Genomic DNA, 21089 nt, shown 5'->3' on the forward strand with positions numbered 1-21089 from the left:
TACCTCAGGTACTGAATTATGAACAACTTAGAGACCTAACCTCCCGACCAAGGGTGGTTTCTTCTTATTTTATATTGTTATATTGTAATATTGATAAGCTTTCATGGCTGATCCACCTAACCAAATTGTGTAGGTGGAGCCTTGATTAATATCTCAATGCAGTTATGATATTTCCATTTCATCCATCAAGGGATCCTTTGCATTTGCTACGCATCAAACTTTTGAATCCTTTTGGCACACTCAGAGTTGTCCATTATCTTTGTAGTCTGATTGAATATCATTGATTTATTGTGTCTCTTGTCATTGTACTTAGGGCCCGTTTGATAACGTAACTAGAAACATGTTTCTGTGTTTTCTTGTTCTCAGAAACAAAGAAACGGCATAAATACCGTTTGGTAAAAGTGTTCTGTTCCACTTGTTTCTTGAAACATAAATTGAAATTTATAACAATTTATGCTTCAAGAAACATGAATGACGAAACAAGTTTTACTTGTTTCACTCATTTCTCTAAACAAAAATGGGGCACAAAAAATCGATATTGAAGACGGAGTTTGGCATCACTACCATCACCACCGTCTCCGACTAGCTCCGTCTACAGAGTTCCTCTCCATCTTGTCAGCCGTCGTCGATTTAGGTTTCTTAAACCCCAACATAAGGACTCTGATCTTGGTTGCAGATTTTAACAAAGAGACAGGGAACTGAGGCTTCGAATTTGTCTCAGAATGGTTGAATTCAAGTGACGAAGGCTCGAGCGGCACAAGCCTTCCTTTAAAGAACAGATCGTCGGAAGGTGAGAGCGAAGGGTCCACGTCCAGGTCCGTTCTCCTATCACTCGACCCAGAAGACACCCTGAAGTTGAACTCCTCTCCATCAATTCCCGCAGATTCCGATGAGGCACTGTCATCTTCCTTATCGACTCCGCTGTTGTTATCGTGTTCATCTCCGCCTTCACCATCGTCGTCTTCGGGCACCGTAAACTCCATGTCGAAGAAGGAACCATCATCACCATCTTCCTCCGTTTCCACCGCCGGTTGCGGCTGAAGAGTGGTGGATATGGTAGTGGTGCCAGGTATGGTGCGTTCATTATTTCCGGTAACTCCACCACCCTTCTAGTACTTGAGCAAGCTGAAAACTTCCATGGTTGGGAAAGCCAGAGCAAGAGTGAGTGTAGTGAATTGGGGAAGAGGGTTCTGTTTAGGTTTAAGAGCGAAAAAGCGAAGATGACAAGGGCCAGATGTGTGAAAAGAAGGCTTATCAAATGGAAACAAGGTTTATCAAACACCCAAAATTCTATTTATGTTCCCAGAAACGGAAATTTCTGTTTCTGTCGTTTCTTGAAACAGAAACAGCAGAAACGTTATCAAACAAGCCCTTAGTGTTTGATTGAGATTTCATATACAATGAGACGTACGTTATATTTAACCCTAATCATTCCTCCACTCCAGCTCTTCTCCCTCACACCCCAACAAAAGAAAAATTAAATGTCACATCCCGTTTCGGTTAAGATACCTAAAGTGTGATTAAGCGGAAGTTACATTGCAAGTATCCTAACAAAAACGAGGTGTGACATGAAAACAATAACAAATGCATCATGGTTCTAAGAATTGAAATCAGAATCAGAATCGGAATGACATCATAATTGGTTTGATATGATTCTTGCCCATTCCTCTTTTACAAAATCAGGCTCTTTTTAGGGTTCGGGCCAATTCTAGGCTGATTCCAGCTTAATCAGAATCGGTAGAGGGATTTTGGTGCCAATTCTGCTTCCTCTAATAATGAGTACATCTCAAAAAAAATTTTTTGGGTGGAAGAATGCATCTCAATCAACATGATAATTAAAAAAGGAATTTTTTTTTTTGGTAGAAGATAATTAAAAAAGGATTGAGGGAACTAGAAAAGTTAAGCTACAGACAAAATGTAATTTGTTAGGCTTTCACAAAGTTATTTCGTCCATTTATGGAAATTTCAGGTAAATGTAAATGAAATGTTTGTTTTTGGCTAAAATTTCTCTAAATGAATTGATAAGATGGGCTGAGCCTTTTTTATGGGGTGATGTCAATTAAAAATCGATACAATATAGAATTGGGAAAGATAGCGTTTTGTTATATCAAAGTCATATCAAATATCCTTTGATACGGTTTTCATCAGTATTGTTACCAAATTGACACCGTTTTATATTTCTAAGCCAAACACTATTTAGGAAAATATACAATTTGGTAATCATAGAACAAACCGTCCAAGTCATGCATAATAATGAATGGTAATTATGGGTTGTTGCACATGACATGATTACAAACACTAATATTAAATCATAAATTGTAATTAATTTATTTATTTTATTCAAATTAAATCGGATTTGATAGACGTTATACCCTTTCCCTGCCTCTATCGAGAAATAGAAATGACTAATCCTAAAGGCAAAAGGCTGAGAAACTCAACGCCACTATTCCTAAACACACTATTACGGAACGAAAATAATGGGCAAAATAGGATCCAATTCTCAATTGCTCCTGTCGAAAATAGGATTGACTATGGATTCGAGCCATAGCCCACATGGTTTTATGAAATCTGTATGATTTTCCCGATCTGTACATCAAATGTCTAAATATCCAACACTCCCAAAATCAGTTAATGATTTACTTTTGGGATTTACCCATCTAGCTCTTCCAATTTAGTGTTTCTTCTTATCTTTTAAGGACGGTTTGATTTGGGTGTAAAACTCTTTTCCTTTGTTCACCCCCAAACTCTTTTCTTGTTTTTGAAATCCTTTCGTTCTTAGATTTGGCTCCTCTCCTTAACACCCATTGCCTAGGTCGACTCATAATTATTTGGACAAACGACACATGACAAGGTGATGATCCAACGGTTTGAGAAAGTTGTGGAAAATGAAGAGCTGATAAATGCTCGATGAACGAGGTGTTAAGAACCATTGGATCATCGTCTCGTCACATGGAGTTCGCCTAAGTAACTATGAACAAGACCTGGGTGATAAGAACTAAGAAAATGGACCGAATCTCTGAATTTGTTGAATTTATTAATGATTAATCTCAAAAGAATTTCATTAAAAAACTTGAATCATGTTGACCACCATGTTATATCTCTATTTTCCAAATTTCTCAACGTCAGAGTATTGACTAAAATTAATTTTTGAGTGGTGTGATGTCCTCTTTTGTTTGTTTGGAGTAGTACATGGTACATGCTTTTGAGCAAAAAAATCTACTGTCTACCTCAAGCAAGGATTTTTTATTTTTGAATTTCCCCAGACACTGAACAATGAACATAGACAGCTTCCTGGTGACTTATATGAATGGATATTGAGACGTGACTCTTCATTATGTCACCACTTGGAATGAGCGTTACTCATCGCACGACTTTTGCCACTAAATAGTGGATTTGGATATTCTTTTAATTATAATTCTATTTAGGAGATAGAATTCCCTACTCCTACGAACATTAGGTCATATAAGTCAAAATCCAACGGTTGTCTCACCGACTATTATTATAAAGATAGGAGGGATATGTTTGAAAATAAAAAGACAGGTGTTGAATACTGATTCGTATAACCAAATGATTGTATAAACAATTGATTCGTTTTTCTATTTAAAGTCGAGTAATTTTTTTTCTTTTGTTTCAAGAGAGCTTAACAATTTAACCAACTCCCTACCTAGAATGACACAATCTGTGACAAGCAACAATCTAGTCCATCCTTGATCCATGAATCCAAGGTCTACATATGAAAATTCATGAGCTTTTCTCATCCCTTTGAATAAATTTATTTTCACAAAAAAAAAAAAAAAAGAACAGCAAAGTACTTCTTCTTATGGGAATAATGGCAAAGTGATTGCACTGGTAGAAAGTTAATATCCTATAAATTCAACCTGGACCAGTGGATATGAGAAGAATATGATCCACATCTTTATTTAGTAGAAGAATATGTAGGATCCATATCATATCACAGTATCACACACGGATCCCAAATCTCTTAGATTGCACTGTTGTGCAGCTTGTGTTGCCAAGGAAAAATAATTTGGACAAAGTTTTCCTACACTAGTGTAACTCCCCTCTCTTCCCCTATTCTCATTCACAATGGTATTAGGAAAATTTGATTCATAAAAATTTTAGTAGAAATGATAAAAATTAGGAAGACGATCCACCCACACTTGTTATATAACGCCATTAACTGCACCATAAATGCTAAAATAATAAACTCTTTGTCAATCCAGTGTGAATACGGAGAATATAATACAGTTATAGTTGTTTTTTGTGTTTAAAAAAAAAAAACAAGTGTTTATAGTGAGAGTCGGATTTTGTTGAAATATCTTAATAGTTTTAAAATTAAAGATTCAAAATATTATTTTATTTCATTAAAGTGTATGTTTGAGTTTGTCTCTTCCTAATAAGCACCTAAGTGACCAATATGTGTGACTATTGAAAAGTATGTCTAAATGGTCAATAGACATGTATTATAGAAGATACATGGTTTTTGGGAGCACCCATTGGAGGTGACTCTTCTTCTCTTATATATAGTAAGACAATCTCTACTTCAAAGACGTTTTTTGGTTTTCTTTATTATTGTTTGGTTTTATTCTTTTGAACTATTGAGCCTAACCTTACTCTTCCAAAGGATCATAGTCTGTGTACAATCAGACAAAGATTAGTGGTTATTTTATCTTGGAGGTAAAACGCAAGGATCCCCAATTGTACTAATGAAGGGGGTGTTTCAAACCTTAAGCAGAGTATCTATTTGTGATACGACTCAACCTGTTTGGTTTGTTGATTTTAACAATTTGTGCCGATTTTCTTCATCAATTCATCTTGCTTCAACCAAGGAGTGCATCTCAACAATATCGGTCATATAATTCTCAACATCAGGTATCTATTTTCTAATAGATTCTCAACTTTCCCATGAGCATAGTATATTTTTTTAGGGAGAGAATTGAATTTGCTACTAGATTTCAGTAAGCTAACGGTATGCACCAATCATAGAGTTGAACACATGAGAGCAATGGAGCCTCTTTCCCAACGTGGCCCATCGGCTCTACCCTACAAAAAGGACATGAAATGGCTGATCCACCAACACATCCTCACCCTCGTCAACTACTACCCAAGCCTGCAACCTAACTGCCACCTTCACCCACAACGACAGCATAAACATCGACCTCCTCCAAGTAGAAGGCACTGTCTTAATGGTCTACCAAGGTGTTGTGTACAACATCTCCATGGTCATCTGGCTCATGAAGTCCTACTCTCTTAACCCCCCCTACGTCTAAGTGACTAGAGTTGAGATATTCCCATCCATATATCCACAATTGGATCTACCAGAGGTCCTGAGCTCGAGTATCATCAACATAACCATCCACGGTGAAGTAGAATAACTAGATACTTGAAGGATTGATGACTCCCCTCTCTCTCTCTATTGATGATTCCCCCTCTTTCTCTCTCTCTAGAAGTTTCTAGGTGAGAGAGGGTTTTTGACTGGCAGTGTGGCCCATTGTGCTAACACGGGTCAATCATTGAGTGTGAAAGCATCAACATGGGTAAAATCGATTTTCGGTTTTCGCTTTCATAGGGTGGGCTGTGATTTCACCCCCCTTGTGATTGGCACAGCCTATAAGGCAGTGTTCTTTTTTTTATTTTTCTCAAATACCTGATATGTTGCCATGTGGCAAGCACACACATATATGGCCTCATTGCATCACTCGAGAAATTGATTTCCCAGCCTACTTCTGATTTCTCAAACCATGGTAAGAACCATACACAACACAACCTTACCATCTACGCAAGGCAGCAGTTGTTGTTATATGGTGAAAGCCTTACATAGACTTATGGGAAGACACAAGAACTAAGAAGATTGCATGGAATCTAGCCAAAATGGTGTCAAGTACTTATTATAAAAAGATTGCATAGAATAAAAATGGTATCAAGTACTTAATAAAAAATATTGCATGGACTAAAAATGATATAAAGTACTCTTCGAATTTATGTCCGTTAAAGTTTTAAAATATTTCTCCTAGTGATCAAGCCTAGCCAGGCTAAGCTGTGCTTGAGGTCAGGTGTCTGTGTGGGTCTACACCAATACATGGGTATATGTACGTATTCGCATGTGTAAAGAGATGCTTGTACACATATAGAAAAATCTGTATATGAATAAATACGTCTATACTAACAAGGTACATTGTCTATATATACTAATAGACGGTTTGAAATTTTGGACAAAGCATTAATAACAAAGAATGCTTCTATTTTTCTGAGTTTTTGTATCATGTTCGTCTGAGTCTTTGTATAATCAGTTGTCGGAGTTTTTGTGTATACCTAGTATTCTGAGTATCTAAGTAATGACTATAACCTTCAGCCTTCCATGTATATAGCATTTAGGAGTGCACCTTATGCAATTGGTAAGGGAGTAGGGCTTAACGCATTGGTGATCCTAGTTGCACAATTATGACCGTTTGAAAACCTTAAGGATGGTATCATTCTGATACGACTTGACTCCAAACTCAACTTAAAGAAGAAAAAGAATTACAATAATGCTGTGAATTCCTACATCATCTGGTACGAATAAATCTTGTGATATACTACTGCAATGTATTTTAGATAAGTTTTATACACTGCCCTTCATTATTTTCTTACAAGGACTTATAATAAACTTCATAATGCTATTTATACAACTTCTGACTCGATCCTAGGCTTGCAACCATCCCTTTTAGGAAATAGTGAAGTTGCTACATTTGCAAGTTAGGATCATAGTAGCAAAATCGAAATGACAAAAAAAAAAAAAAAACAAAAGACACAGTTCAGGTTTAAAATGGAGCGAAATGCCAATAATGTAATAAAAAAAATTGGTTAAAAAAAAAAACACGACAAATGAATGGAAACGGATGGTACGTTTTAAACCCTTAGATAAAAAACAAAAAGGGGGATCAAAAAATGACAATGCACTCATATCAATTGAGAGATTATTATCTAAATATCTGCATCAATGTTCAAAATAACTATAACATTTAACATTTATGCATATATATATTACCTAATTCCTTAAGTTTCAAGACATATCATCCAAAATATAACCTCCAACATCAATTCCAAATTCAAACACCATATCAAAAAAACATATTCAAAATCTTGTTGAGAAGAAATGTGGCTTGGTTATGGTGGTGTTCATTGTTATCAATATAATTTTCAGAGTGTTGCATGTTTAGTTGGAGTTGGGAGCAAGGTTTGAGATCAGTCAAGGCCAATGCTATAGAAATACCCTTGGGTTCATTTATAAAAAAAAGTTTTTTACTATTTTACTCCTTATCCATATAGATCCACTAACATGGTATTGATTAAGAATTGCGATCGGTCAAGGCCAATACTAATCTAATCCAATTGATTTAGGCCGATCCTATACAATTCCTCAAACCATGGTTAGAACTCGTCGTTAGAAACCTTTTTAAGGAAAGAGGCTTTAAGTGAGCTCTAAACAAGATTTTAACGTGTAGGGTTGAGTCAACTTCTTAGGTGGTCGGTCCGACTGGACAATTGCCTGGCTTAACCGTTGCACTAGGAACGACTGACTGTTCTTCAGACCAGACTCAAGCACGACATGTCTAATTCATGTAATGGGTTGGTCTTAGGTTTTTCCAATTGAGCTTGCTAGTGTGAACCTAGAATTGAAACCCTAGTTGTTGGTATACACAATTAGCCTGTGCAGGTCATTCTAATGAGGTTTATCTCTCTCTTTCAGTGTGATTAGAGATTTTTCTTCTCTTAAGCACTTAGTAATAGAGAGAATATATTTTAAAATTGTTGGTAGATCCTAAGGCCGTTTACGCATCTGAATTGCCATATTTGTTTCTTGATCAAGTTCTTATTCCATTGATTAATAATTTAAGGGACATTTATAGCGCCACCCCCCTAGAGAATGCCATAATTATAAGACCACCCCTCTATTTCACCAAATCAGACTCAGACCCCTTACCGTTAGTCATTGTTAAGGAATATACCATATATGCTGATGTCAACAATTATATTTTATTTTAAATATCAAAATTCCCTTAGTAAATATGAAGTGCCTAAAATACCCTTGTAATAAGTTATTATTTCCTTCACCCAAATCGATAAACTTGCTCCCCATTCCAAGACCTAATTTACCGTTCTCCCAAATCGTGGGATTTAGACCACCAGCAATCGTTCAGAGCAGTGACGGTGGCATCTTTGACGGGCAACGACCTCGTGGAGATCAGGAGAAACCCCTCTGACATGCGAATCATATGTTTTTTCTCTCCCCAGTTGATCAGGTTCTAACTCAACACTGCTTTGCCTTGTGTTTGAATTTGATGGGCTTCATGGCGGTTACGCGAGGAAACTAAGCTAAAGGCCTTGTAAAATTTGTAATATAGGAAGAGGAGGTTGATGGGCTTTGGTGCTGAGAACAGCGGGCTTGAAGTGAAAGTACAAAACAAAGCAGCCGCTTTCGTGTTGGGGTGGTGAAACACTGTTGTAGGTGGGGATCTCGTGCAACTGACAAAGGCTGAAACTATTTCAGGTATGTGTAATGTTATGCGGAAAAGTTGTTAGAAGAAATCCCTATATGTCATGACTATGAAAGAATTTATTGGAAGATTCTCATAGGGTTACCTTTTCTATATGAGTGTTCAAATTTATATTCCAAAGCCCTTGGGGTGAGTGTGTGGCTGGTTTTTTGGGATTGGTAAACCTTGATTTTGGTAAGCATCTTTGAAATGCTTCTCGCCGGTGACAAAATGGGGAATAACAGAGAAGAAAAAATAAAAAAAAAATAAAAACAACTCTTCTCGCTGACGACCTAAGATGGTAGCGATGGAAAACGCATTTCTCGTCGGAGATGAAAGGAGAAGTATTCACCGACAATGGAACTAGCAGTACTCAGCTGGAACTCGTCTAAACCCCTGGTCGCAAGTATGGAGAGGAGAGAAGGAGAGAAAGAGATAAGGAGAATGAAGTCGTAAAATGGTAAAGAGGGTTATTTTTGGGATAATGAAAATGGGTAAGTTATTAGTGTTTTACTCATAAGGGAAAAACGGTATTTCATAGCATTCCTTAACAATGATTGACGGTAAAGAGTCTGAGTCTAATTTGGTGAAACAGAAGGGGTGGTCTTATAATTGTGGCATTCTCTAGGGAGTGGCATTATAAATTTTCCATAATTTAATTGTGGGAGAAAGTACGATTCTCGTCTCTATGGCTCCTATGCCAGTGTGCAAGAGTATCAGCCACGCAAATTAAAGACTGCCCCTACCGTGCCCACTGTTAGCAAAAACACGTTTAAAACACGCTTTCGTTTTTTACCGTTTAAAATATGTTTTAACGTATGCTTCCCAAAGATACTTAAGAAAAAGCAAACTTCAAGCATTCCCATTCTAAACACGTTCCTGTTTTTATGGCGTTTTTTAAGAGTTGATTTTTAACATAATGTCTACTTAATTAACCATATATCTCTCTCCCGAACTCTGATCGACCTGATTCTTTCGCCAACTTGAAGCTAATGCAATGGACTATATTTTTCATGATATAACCTTCAACTCAAATTCAATTCATGGACCCCGAAATTGAGCTATAAACTAATGTATTTACTGAAAATTATTTCTAAAATGATGACTCCTAACTCTAACTGAACATATATCACTTTAAGAGTGTATTGACTATGTTGACAATAATGAACAACACCATAACCTAATCACATTACTCAATAAAACTTTGGACATGTGTGGTGTATGAATTTAGAATTTGTGTTGAATGATATGCAATGATATGCAATGATATGTCTTAAAACTTATAATGGGACATAGGATGAATAGGCATTAATGTTAAATATTGTAGTTGTTTTGAACACTAGATGCAGATATTCATATAATAATTCTTTATTTTATATGAGTATACTACTGTTTTCTTAGTCCCGTCTGTTTGAAATCTACACGTTTAAAACCCGTATCATCTATTTTTTTATTTTTACCGTTATCTGTTTTTTTGATTGTTTATTTAACTGTATCATTCGAAAAATTTTGATGTTTAAACCCCGTACCGTCTGTTTCCCTTTTTGCTAGCTATGACCGTGCCTACCTCCCATTAGCCTGAGCTGGGGCTGGAGCTAGAGCCCCATCCTTTGCCTTTTAATTATACAAAACATGTCCATGGTTTAGAATTCAAGCTCTCATATATTTGAAGTCTCAGCAAGTTTTCCTTTTTAATACTCAAACCAATGCATTGATTACTACTCACTCGTTCAATTGCTGAATATTTGGATTAGTAAATAGAAGAGTACTACCTACCAAAAAACATAAAAATAGAAGAGCATTATAAATTTAGGTATAAGTTAACCAAGGAAAGTCAAGAAGCCAAAGAATAAAAAAGAAAAAATTGCATTGCCTCTGTACATATTCTTTTATTCTTTTCTCATATAATTAATGGGAAAATGATAGGTATGCTAGCGTAGTACCTAGGAATAAGGTATACTAGCGTGATTTTAACCGTTAGATGAAACATAAAAAATCTGATCCGTTCATGTGGCGAGGTCTTACAAAACCTTTCCAATACCGCTGCTCCACGGTACTACTCCTCTAATCAGCCCCTTATCCGGCCAGTGTGCTTGGAGCATCACCGTCGTCGGCAACAATCTTTTCTTTTTTTTTTGGTAGATACTGTTGTCTGCAAATCGATTGAAGGACAAAAAAAAAAAAAAAAAAAAACAATTGTTGTCGGAGAAATCAGGAGAAAAAAAGTTCAAAACTCGGTGGAGAAAATTTTCAAAACTCGAGGAAAGTAGCAGCGGAGAAGCGACGGTAGCAACGACTCAAACCAGAGTAGTCGGTGGAGAAACTCTCCTGCTTGTAGCAGCGAGTCATGGAGAGCAACCTCTCCTGCTTACAGTAGCGGCAACGAGGCGGTGAGGCAGCATCAACGGCGGTAGCAGCAGCACAACAGTGATAGCAACGGCGACGGTAGCAGCAGCTCAAACCAGAGGAGTCAGTGGAACAACGACGGTCAGTGGCTCTCTGCAAATCGGTAGAAGAAAGGGAAAAAACTTGTCGGCGATGCACATGCCTCTCTCTGCAAATCAATAGAAAGAAAGGGAAAAAAAAAACAACTGTTGCCGACAAATTCATGAGAAACACAACTCCTGTTGCCGCAGCAAGGCGGTGGCAGCAGTGGTAGTGGCGAAGGCGTTGGCTGCAGCGCCAGAGGCAGTGGCAACAGAGATGTGCGAGCTCCCTTCCCTCCTTCACCTCCGACCATGGTTCTCTCTCCCTCTTTCCTCCTGCACCATGATTTATCTCCACTATGTTCTCTCTCATACTGTGCTTCGATTTGAGAGAACGAAAACATATCCAACTTTCTCCTTCTGATCTGATAAAAGATCTCACCGGAGTTTGCTTTCTCCGGCTGGATCCACTAAAATGAATGTCTTTTCCGACAAGAGAGAGAGAGAGAGAGAGAGAGAGAGAGAGAGAGAGAGAGAGAGAGAGAGAGAGAGAGAGAGAGAGAAGGTGTTGCAACCGTGGATTGTAAATTTGAATATCTTCTTTCCATCTAACGGTTCAATTCAAGTTGACCAAATCCTATGGTCAAAATCCTGCTAGCATTCCTAATTCCTAGGTATGACGCTAGCATACCTATCCCTCTCCCATAATTAATAATGAAATATTTACACTTTTTCCAATTCTGGCCATCTGGGTCCATGTGAAGAAGGTGAATCCTTCATATATGCATTCACTTTATTATATATACATGCGCTAACACTTAGGGGTGTCAACTGGTCGGCTTGATTAAGCCTAATTGAGATTAATCACTTTCAAACTTTGCACCATGAATGTTCATTTAGTTAAATGGATTTAGTTTTGATGGACATGATTCGATTTATAATCGGACTATCATAAATGAGACTTAACCATGCCTTAGCTGGGTTTCACTCTAAACGGGCCTTTTCGACCCTTCTCAATTCTAACCTGTGACTTTTTATCACAAATGGAAATGGAGAAGCCAAAAAATCTTCAATCACAAAAAGAGAACTTTCATTTGAACTTTTTTTTTTTGTAAAGAACTTTCATTTGAACAATAAAACATAATCTCAGTCAAAGAACCCTTTAAAAACCTATTGGAAAACATATCTGCAAGATATTAAAAATATCAAAAGCCAATAATCGGTTGGGATAAACAAATTGGGCTTGGTCAAGCCTATAATTGCCTACCCGTGAATGCTCGTTTAATAATCATGCCGAGTTTAATAAATGGGTCGATCCAGGCCAATCTAGGCCGGGCTTTAAATGATCTATCTCGATCAGGGTAATCATGTCGGTCCTGGAATTGACACCCTTAGCAACACCTATCTCTTTTGCTTCTATGTATACCTCTCTTTACCCTTTAAATTGTGAAAAATAGAACATATGTTGCCATCTGAGATGTACTATCTTAACGTACATGTGGAGAATTTATTTTCGATGTAAACTCCACATAAATGATACCATTTTTAAAGATCTATTCTCTATATAAACCCCACAAACCCGAATAATGTGCAATGAGATTTTTTTTGGGGTAAGAAATTTGGGAAGTGTGTTAATGCGTATGATATTCGGTATGGTACAATAGACCAATAATAGATACTAAAATCGTACCATACTGAGAAAATTCGATATGATACGATTTTGGCTCTGTATGATTTTATTACGGTTTATATATATATAGTATAGTATTTGATACTATTTTGATATTTGGTACATTTTTGGTATATGCTAAAGAGTGTTGTCTTAATTAATGATACTATACCTACGAAGAAAAAAAATACCATTTATGATGTGTCAAAATCGTTATGAATCTCCTTCGAGTAAATGGTACAATAATTTAATACAATTTTGATATTGATATTTGGTATTGGTATGAAATACCATATTCCCCCTTTTTTTTGGGTAAATAGAGAGCAATTTATTCATACGTAGAGAAATACCGTATTCCCCTTTTTTTTTAGTATTCTTTTGTTTTTTTAGTATTCCACTTACGAAAGAATAGGTGAAGCCCCTTTCAATATGGTACGATAGATGTCAAAAAATGCAGTGCCCATCATACGTAGAGAGAACCGGACACGACCAAAATAAGTTGATGGAGCCCACCTCACCAACTCATCCAACAACCAGGAAGTAACAAGTCAAAATCGTCAAATTGAATGGTATTTCCGTCATTTGACAATGCAATAAAAAATATAATCTCACGTCATGGTGCGTGATAGATGTCCCACTACGGCACCACTAATCGTACTAATTGCCACCAGGCCCCCCACCAACTCCACGAATCCCAAAATATCCATTTCCATCCATTCTCCTCACTCCTCCTTTTAACTGTTTTAGTCTTTAAGGGTAATTGTGGAAAATGAAAAAATATCTCAAAAAAATAAAAAATTACTGGTAGGCAAGTACGAGAAGAAAAGAGAGAGAGAGAAAAAAAAGGCCAAAAAAAAAAAAAAAAAAAAAAGAAGAGAGCACTGGATCAGCGTCACTGGGACAGCGTTTCAATGCTCTACCTTAGATCTACCACTTCAAGGTTGTCTATATATAGAACAAACAAACCTTTCTCCCTTCGTCCGCGCCCGTCGCTTCACTTCTTCTCCATCTCCTCCTCTACTTTGCGTAGAACCAGTCTTCCTTGTTACTCGGTTCTTCAATCTCCGCAAAGGTACGCTTGTTTCGTGCTTTCTCTCATTTTCAATTAGGTTTTCTTGTTAGTTCTTCTTAAGGTCAAGTTGATCTCGATCTGTGTGGTTTAAATCTTTGTTTTTGTGGTTCATTTTTTTTTTTTTTTTTGGTGATTTGAAGGAGTTCTACTGGTTTAGTTCGATTAAGGTTTGTGATTTTTCTCGATTGATCTGATCGCTTTCTTGTGATTAGTTATTAGAGAAAAGAATTGGTAGAACATGCAATCATTTTGTAAATCAGATCCTTGGATTTCTACTCTGTTACTGTCTAATTTTATTCCCTCTAGTGGCCGATGCGTTTTTTCGATCTATTCGAGTGTTTTGTATTTCCGATTCACTAGGTCAATAATTCAGAGTATCGGACTACGTAGATCTGGTACTGGATCTGGAATTTCTTCTGGATCTAGTAGTAGGTAACTTTTACTGTGTTTTGGTGGCCTCGGTGTATGGATGTTGTAGTGTTCCCCATCAGGTTTTCAGATTTTAGAGTTCCTGACTCAACGATCTAGATCTGCATTCTTTGAGTTTCTATAGTAAATTTGCAGTTAGTAACCAAAGTGGATGTGCACATCTTGTTCTTCCTTTTGTTTCTTCTTTTCATCTTTATATATTGCTTATCTCATCTTTATGTCAGTTAGGATTGCCGTTTATAGACTATTATGTTGTCTGAAACTTCTTCAGGTTCTACTTCGATATCCTTTACCCATAAGTCATTGTGATTTTAATCTGGAACTTATTTCGCCTGATTGCCCTATAATTTTGTATACGCGTTGACAATAGTTTGCGATGGTTTTCTACCATCTCTTTCATATTGAACAAGATGACTTGATTTTGTCGTATTGTTAGTTCAAACTAAACTGTAAATTACAAATCGTTCTGCTCCCTAAACTGTAGGAATTTTCTTTTTTACTTCTTTTGGAACACTTCCACCCATTTGAATCTTTTGAGAAATTCTGTAAATTGATTTGCCACGTTTAATCCCTTTTCCTTCAATTTATTTTGTCTTCTGTGTGGTTGAATGCCGTTAGTTGATTTTAATGTAATGTGGTCACTTTTTCTTTCTAAGAATTAAAAGTGCCCTTTTGATTTTCTGCTTTTGTAGTTATAGTTTTATTCCTTAATTTGTATACCTGTTGAAAATTGAAATCTGAATCTGATTCCCAGTCTGTTTTGGCCGCATTTGATAATCCAGTATAATGGCTTCTCACATTGTTGGATATCCCCGCATGGGACCGAAGAGAGAGCTCAAATTTGCTTTGGAATCTTTCTGGGATGGGAGGAGCAGTGCAGAGGATTTGCAGAAGGTGTCTTCTGATCTTAGGGCATCCATCTGGAAACAGATGGCTGATGCAGGAATTAAGTACATCCCTAGCAACACCTTCTCGTATTACGATCAGATGCTTGATGCCACCACAATGCTTGGGGCTGTTCCTCCTAGATATGGTTGGACTGGTGGTGAGATTGGGTTTGGCACTTACTTCTCCATGGCTAGAGGGAATGCTACTGTTCCTGCTATGGAAATGACCAAGTGGTTTGACACCAACTAGTAAGTGTTAACTTCCCTCTGCATTGAAAGCTTGATCATTTGTAAGAATTTGTCTTTACATTAATGACTAATTGAACTATCCAAATGTGCGGTCTCTCCATTGCAGCCATTTCATTGTTCCTGAATTGGGACCAGACACAAAATTCACTTGTGCCTCTCATAAGGCAGTTAATGAATACAAAGAGGCCAAGGCGGTATGTATTGGTTTAGTATTTATTGCTTATTGCTCATCAGGTCTGCAACTTATTTAGTCTTAAGCCATTTTCTGTAGTTATGGGAGTGACCATTGATATATACATGGTTAGGTCCATTCTCTCTGCTTAGAGTAATATGATCTCTTCTCCGGGATCATGGGATAATCGGTTGGAGAGATTTATGACACTTGAGCCATCTGATATGATTTTTTTGGGGGTGGTTGGGGTGTTTGTTGATGAAGAAATGAACCTTTTCTAGGTTTTCCTTAATACCTTGTTATTCCCCTTGCCAGAATGTGCTTGATATGTGGTAATAAGTTCTTTAAATAGGAACAAATTGACAGTATTTTTCCTAGGTTGGACTCATTGAACTATAGTTGCTCGTCACATTCTGCTGATACTATTTTTATTAATATTTTGGATGTGCCCCTCTTTTCTCCCTGCAGCTTGGAGTTGATACTGTTCCAGTCCTCATTGGACCTGTTTCCTACTTGCTGCTATCAAAACCAGCCAAGGGTGTGGAGAAAACTTTCTCTTCTCTTTCCCTACTTGACAAGATTATTCCAGTCTACAAGTAAGGACTTAAACTTGTCTGTGGATGGAATTGTGTGATTCTTCACTCATGCAGGTTTGTCCGTTTGTGGTTGTTTTAATGATTGAACCTTATATAGGGAGGTCGTGTCTGAATTGAAGGCAGCTGGTGCTTCCTGGATTCAGTTTGATGAGCCCACCCTTGTGTTGGATCTTGAATCTCACAAATTGGAAGCATTCACTACGGCCTACTCTGAGCTAGAATCATCTCTATCTGGTCTGAATGTTCTCATCGAGACTTACTTTGCTGATGTTCCTGCTGAGGCATTTAAAACTCTTGCCTCTTTGAAGGCTGTTACTGGCTTTGGCTTTGACCTTGTTCGTGGAGCTAAGACCCTTGATTTGATCAAGAGTGAATTCCCTTCTGGCAAATACCTCTTTGCTGGAGTTATTGATGGAAGGAACATTTGGGCTGATGATCTTGCTGCATCTCTCAGTACCTTGCAGGCCCTTGAGGGCGTTGTGGGCAAAGGTATTCATCCATCTTGAATCCATGTGTTGTCTGGTGCCCAAATTTATTATATGTTAGAATTGATTTATGCTATCTGGTGTTTTCATATGCAGACAAGCTTGTTGTCTCCACTTCATGCTCCCTTCTCCACACTGCTGTTGACCTTGTAAATGAGCCTAAGCTGGACAAGGAAATCAAGTCATGGCTTGCATTTGCTGCGCAGAAGGTAGTTGAAGTGAATGCCTTGGCCAAGGCATTGGCTGGACAGAAGGATGAGGTAGCTTCTTTCTTCATTCATATTCCAGTAGTCTGCACTACATTACTGCTTATTTTGGAGTCAAATAGTTACATATTGTAATCACTATATAGGAGTTGATCTTGGAAATGGGATTGTCTGTGAAAATGTTTTTTTGTTATTAGATTAGACACTAGAGTGAGTGTAATACAATCCTGCCAAATTAATTAGACTTGTAGTCGGTTCATTTAATTGAGTTTATGAACCTTGGAGGAGACCTAAATAGCATCTTTCCATGTAACCTACTGCCTCTTTAAATACAAATTTGAATAAATGTACAGAAATCATCTAAAGTTCTCACTGCATTGTCACACTCATCTCCAGGAATTCTTCTCTGCCAATGCTGCTGCTTTGGCTTCAAGAAAATCCTCCCCAAGGGTGACGAATGATGCTGTTCAGAAGGCTGTAAGTGTATTAATGAATTTAGTTCCAAGCTCTTGTATCACAGTGCTCTGAATGAAATCTTTTTTGTACTCACTGATGTGTGCTGGTATCTTTCCTTGCTTAGGCTGCTGCCTTGAAGGGCTCTGACCACCGTCGTGCTACCAATGTGAGTGCCAGACTAGACGCTCAGCAGAAGAAGCTGAACCTTCCAGTCCTTCCAACCACAACCATTGGGTCTTTCCCACAGACAATGGAACTTAGAAAGGTTCGCCGTGAGTACAAGGCTAAGAAGTGAGTGGTCTATAATAAGAAATGTCGTTTGCTGCTGTTTCAGAATTTCCTTTGTTCGCTTTTCTATGCCGCCTCTTATGTTCTGCCCATTTCAGGATCTCTGAGGAGGAATACGTTGCGGCCATCAAGGGGGAAATCAGCAAAGTTGTCAAGCTCCAGGAGGAGCTCGACATTGATGTCTTGGTCCATGGAGAGCCAGAGGTGAGCTTTTTTTTCAGCTGCTTCTGTGCAAGGACATACTATTCTGAGAAGCATATTGGGTGTTATTTATGTTTTTATTCAGAATGTGTTCTAGATCCATAGTCTATTCGAGAATGCATACCAAACAATCAGCAGTTGTGCAATCTTATAGTTGAGAATATGGAAATGGTGCTTTTAACTGTTTTGTCATATGTACCAAATGTAGAGGAACGACATGGTTGAGTACTTTGGAGAGCAGTTGTCTGGTTTTGTTTTCACTGCCAATGGTTGGGTCCAATCTTACGGGTCCCGATGTGTCAAGCCACCTATCATCTATGGTGATGTCAGCCGACCCAAGGCCATGACTGTGTTCTGGTCCTCGACGGCTCAGAGCATGACCAAACGCCCAATGAAGGGTATGCTTACAGGCCCTGTCTGCATTCTCAACTGGTCCTTCGTTAGAAACGATCAGCCCAGGTAAAAGACATAATGTCCTACTTGCTTGCTTTCTTTCTCGACTTGTGTGGGTTTAAGTGGCAAGTTTAAACATTTTTTTCAATTCTTTTTTCAGATTTGAGACCTGCTATCAGATTGCTTTGGCCATCAAGGACGAGGTTGAAGACCTTGAGAAGGCTGGTATTAATGTCATCCAGATCGATGAGGCTGCTTTGAGAGAGGGTTTGCCTCTTAGGAAGTCTGAGCAGGCTTTCTACTTGGAGTGGGCAGTCCACTCCTTCAGAATCACCAACTGCGGTGTTCAGGATACGACACAGGTAATTTTTCTTCGCCGCTGACTGAAATTTTATTCTATAAATTTTGTGTACCATTTGGTTGAGCTAATCTTTAATGATCTTTCCATATCTTCGATAGATCCATACCCACATGTGCTACTCCAACTTCAATGATATCATCCACTCCATCATTGACATGGACGCAGATGTGATCACAATTGAGAACTCCCGATCAGATGAGAAGCTCCTCTCAGTCTTCCGTGAGGGAGTCAAGTATGGTGCCGGCATTGGACCTGGTGTATATGATATCCACTCCCCTAGGATCCCATCCACCGAGGAGATCGCTGACCGCATCAACAAGATGCTTGCGGTGCTTGAGACCAACATCCTCTGGGTTAACCCAGACTGTGGGCTTAAGACCCGTAAGTATGGAGAGGTGAAGCCTGCTCTCAGCAATATGGTTGAGGCTGCCAAGCTCCTCCGCAGCCAGCTGGCCAGCGCCAAGTGAAATGAAGATACTTTGAACTGAATTTGAAGGGTTATTTGCTTATCCTAATCTCATTCTTGTTTGAGAAATATTTTCTTTCCATATGCTCAAATAATTGGTGGGCTTGTATTACTACGAATTAGTATCAAGAATTTTAGATTTTCCCAGAGCACATTAGGTCTGCGCTCTGGGCAAATTTTTGTCTTTTATTTAATTTCTCTTTTTTGAAGGGGTTTGTGTTTTCTACTACTTGGAAGGTCTATTAGGACCCTACTGTGTACCTCTACCAATGGAAAATTAGAAAACTATTAGTACTCTCTCTCTCTCTCTCTCTCTCTCTCTATATATATATATATATATATTTATACTTTAGACTATTAATTTTCTACCAGTGTTTTAGAGTATCCATCCAAAAGTTCAAAACCTCGATCTATGTATTTTAAGTCCAGCAGAATGATAAAAAGACTCCATTGCCAAGTTACCTCCAAATCAATCAGTGAAATAACCTCACATCACCTCTTCACAATCTGATCAAACAGCGACGGCACTGAGCCCTGATCGCCTTGCTTGTGAAACTCTTTTGAGGATGTCACTAATTTCTATGCTCCCTGCGGAGCCCGAGTTTAGGGATATACAAACACAGGAGTCATTTAAGAAACGAACTATTGTCCATCAATCTTTGCTAGTGTCTTCCATATAACTACTCTTCGTCACAATGATGCAAGATGTGCTTGGAATAAGATCTTGGTGTTTTGATTTAGATATAATGGTGTTATGATTGTGACAGATATCTGACTTAGGTTTCGCTTTCAATAAATAGAGGTTATTTAGCCATATGTTAATCCCATGCAAAATTGAATAAATGGAAGTTCGGAGTAATTCTGATGAGTCGAAGCAGTCTTTTGAATAAAAGTATCACATCGTGGCCTTGGAGCGTAGTTCTGACTTTTTTGAATATCTGATTTTTTTGAATATCTGACAACGTACTTGTAACTAAATTTTAGTTCAGACCTACTAACGGAGTAATCCTTCTCTTCAACACATTTGACCTTTGAAACGGGAAGACAAGTTTCTCTATCTCAGGTACTTACATAGATGTACATTTTCCTTTCCTTTTTTATACATTATGAGTCCAAAACAGCAGTCTGCAGAGTTTGGAAGACGTCTCCCATTTAGTGGACCTAAGGGGTGTCAATTTCCAGTCAGACTCAAATCTTTTCTTTATTATTTGGCTTCGGTTTGGGCTTCTATACGATTTGGAGAAGGAAAGGTCTCTAGTCGTGGGGCCCCGTAAACTACTGCCCCATACTCCCTAGACATGTGGTTCATGTGCCTTGACATATGGGTGAGCAAAATTATCATCTTGTCTCTGTGAAATCATAAATCACAAGAGTTTTGATCCCTGCATGTGTTCTTAGTGGCCCCCACATTGATGCAGGGACCATAGGACCATGAAATTATCTTTTGCCTGTAAAATTTTCAAAAATTTGTAGGAACCAAAACCAAATTGGACACACCATAATTGAAAATCAAACCTAAGCCCACAAATCAATGGAAAGTCATTGTATTTTGGTGTGTTAATATATCTTTATTAGGATAATGTTTCTCTGTCTAGAAGCGTTATGTATGCTGGTGCCTCTTTGTATATCTCTCCTTCCACCTATGAAATGACATATTTGCCCTTATTATGGAAGGAGAGCAATAAATGCAGGGAGCACTAGCGTAAGCTACACTCACAGGCCAAGAACCCAATCTCATATTTATATATGGGGAGGTCCCCTGAAAGGCAGCATGGCCCTTGTGTTGGAGCATGTCTAGAATCATCAACAAGGCAAGGTTTCCATCTTTCATAAGGGGTAGGGTGATCATTTTTTTCCCCATTGTGTCTGAGCATAGGGGCAATTGACACCCCTAGATATTTCATGCCAATAGGTAGCAAAGGTTTAGTAAGGATGTCAAAAGTGAACCAAATATATATATATATATATATATATATGTTTCGATTTTAAGTTGTGAATCTAAAATCGTTGGTTCCATATGGATTAAAAATTTTAACCTAATAAAGCAAATAGAAATCAAACTGAACCTTGAACCAATTCAAAACTATTTAAACAATAGAGGAAAAATTACATGATTACCTATTTTTATTAACTGAAATTTTTTGTGGTTAATTTTGTAAAAGAAAATTCAAAAGTGGGTAGTCATGTAATTTTCCCAACAATAAAACCTCTTCGTTT

At 37.9% G+C, this 21089-nt stretch overlaps 2 protein-coding genes across 2 annotated transcripts; one reads left to right on the forward strand and one right to left on the reverse strand.

Annotated features, from left to right (window-relative positions):
* Positions 1-532: 532 nt before the first annotated feature.
* On the reverse strand, positions 533-5662 carry LOC122070214 (probable membrane-associated kinase regulator 2). Its single transcript, XM_042634338.1, has 2 exons — positions 5648-5662; positions 533-1109 (listed from the first exon to the last, which is right to left on the reverse strand). The coding sequence occupies exons 1-2, from the start codon at positions 5660-5662 to the stop codon at positions 567-569; spliced, it is 558 nt and encodes a 185-aa protein (XP_042490272.1). The 3' UTR covers positions 533-566.
* Positions 5663-13525: 7863 nt separating this feature from the next.
* On the forward strand, positions 13526-19169 carry LOC122070211 (5-methyltetrahydropteroyltriglutamate--homocysteine methyltransferase). The gene is made up of 12 exons (XM_042634337.1): positions 13526-13683; positions 14895-15248; positions 15355-15442; positions 15889-16016; positions 16114-16505; positions 16598-16761; positions 17104-17184; positions 17288-17454; positions 17550-17655; positions 17861-18111; positions 18206-18407; positions 18505-19169. The coding sequence occupies exons 2-12, from the start codon at positions 14899-14901 to the stop codon at positions 18871-18873; spliced, it is 2298 nt and encodes a 765-aa protein (XP_042490271.1). The 5' UTR covers positions 13526-13683; positions 14895-14898; the 3' UTR covers positions 18874-19169.
* The last annotated feature ends 1920 nt before the right edge of the window (positions 19170-21089 follow it).

The sequence above is a fragment of the Macadamia integrifolia genome, unplaced genomic scaffold (genome assembly GCF_013358625.1).
Source record: "Macadamia integrifolia cultivar HAES 741 unplaced genomic scaffold, SCU_Mint_v3 scaffold858, whole genome shotgun sequence".
NCBI lineage: Eukaryota > Viridiplantae > Streptophyta > Magnoliopsida > Proteales > Proteaceae > Macadamia > Macadamia integrifolia.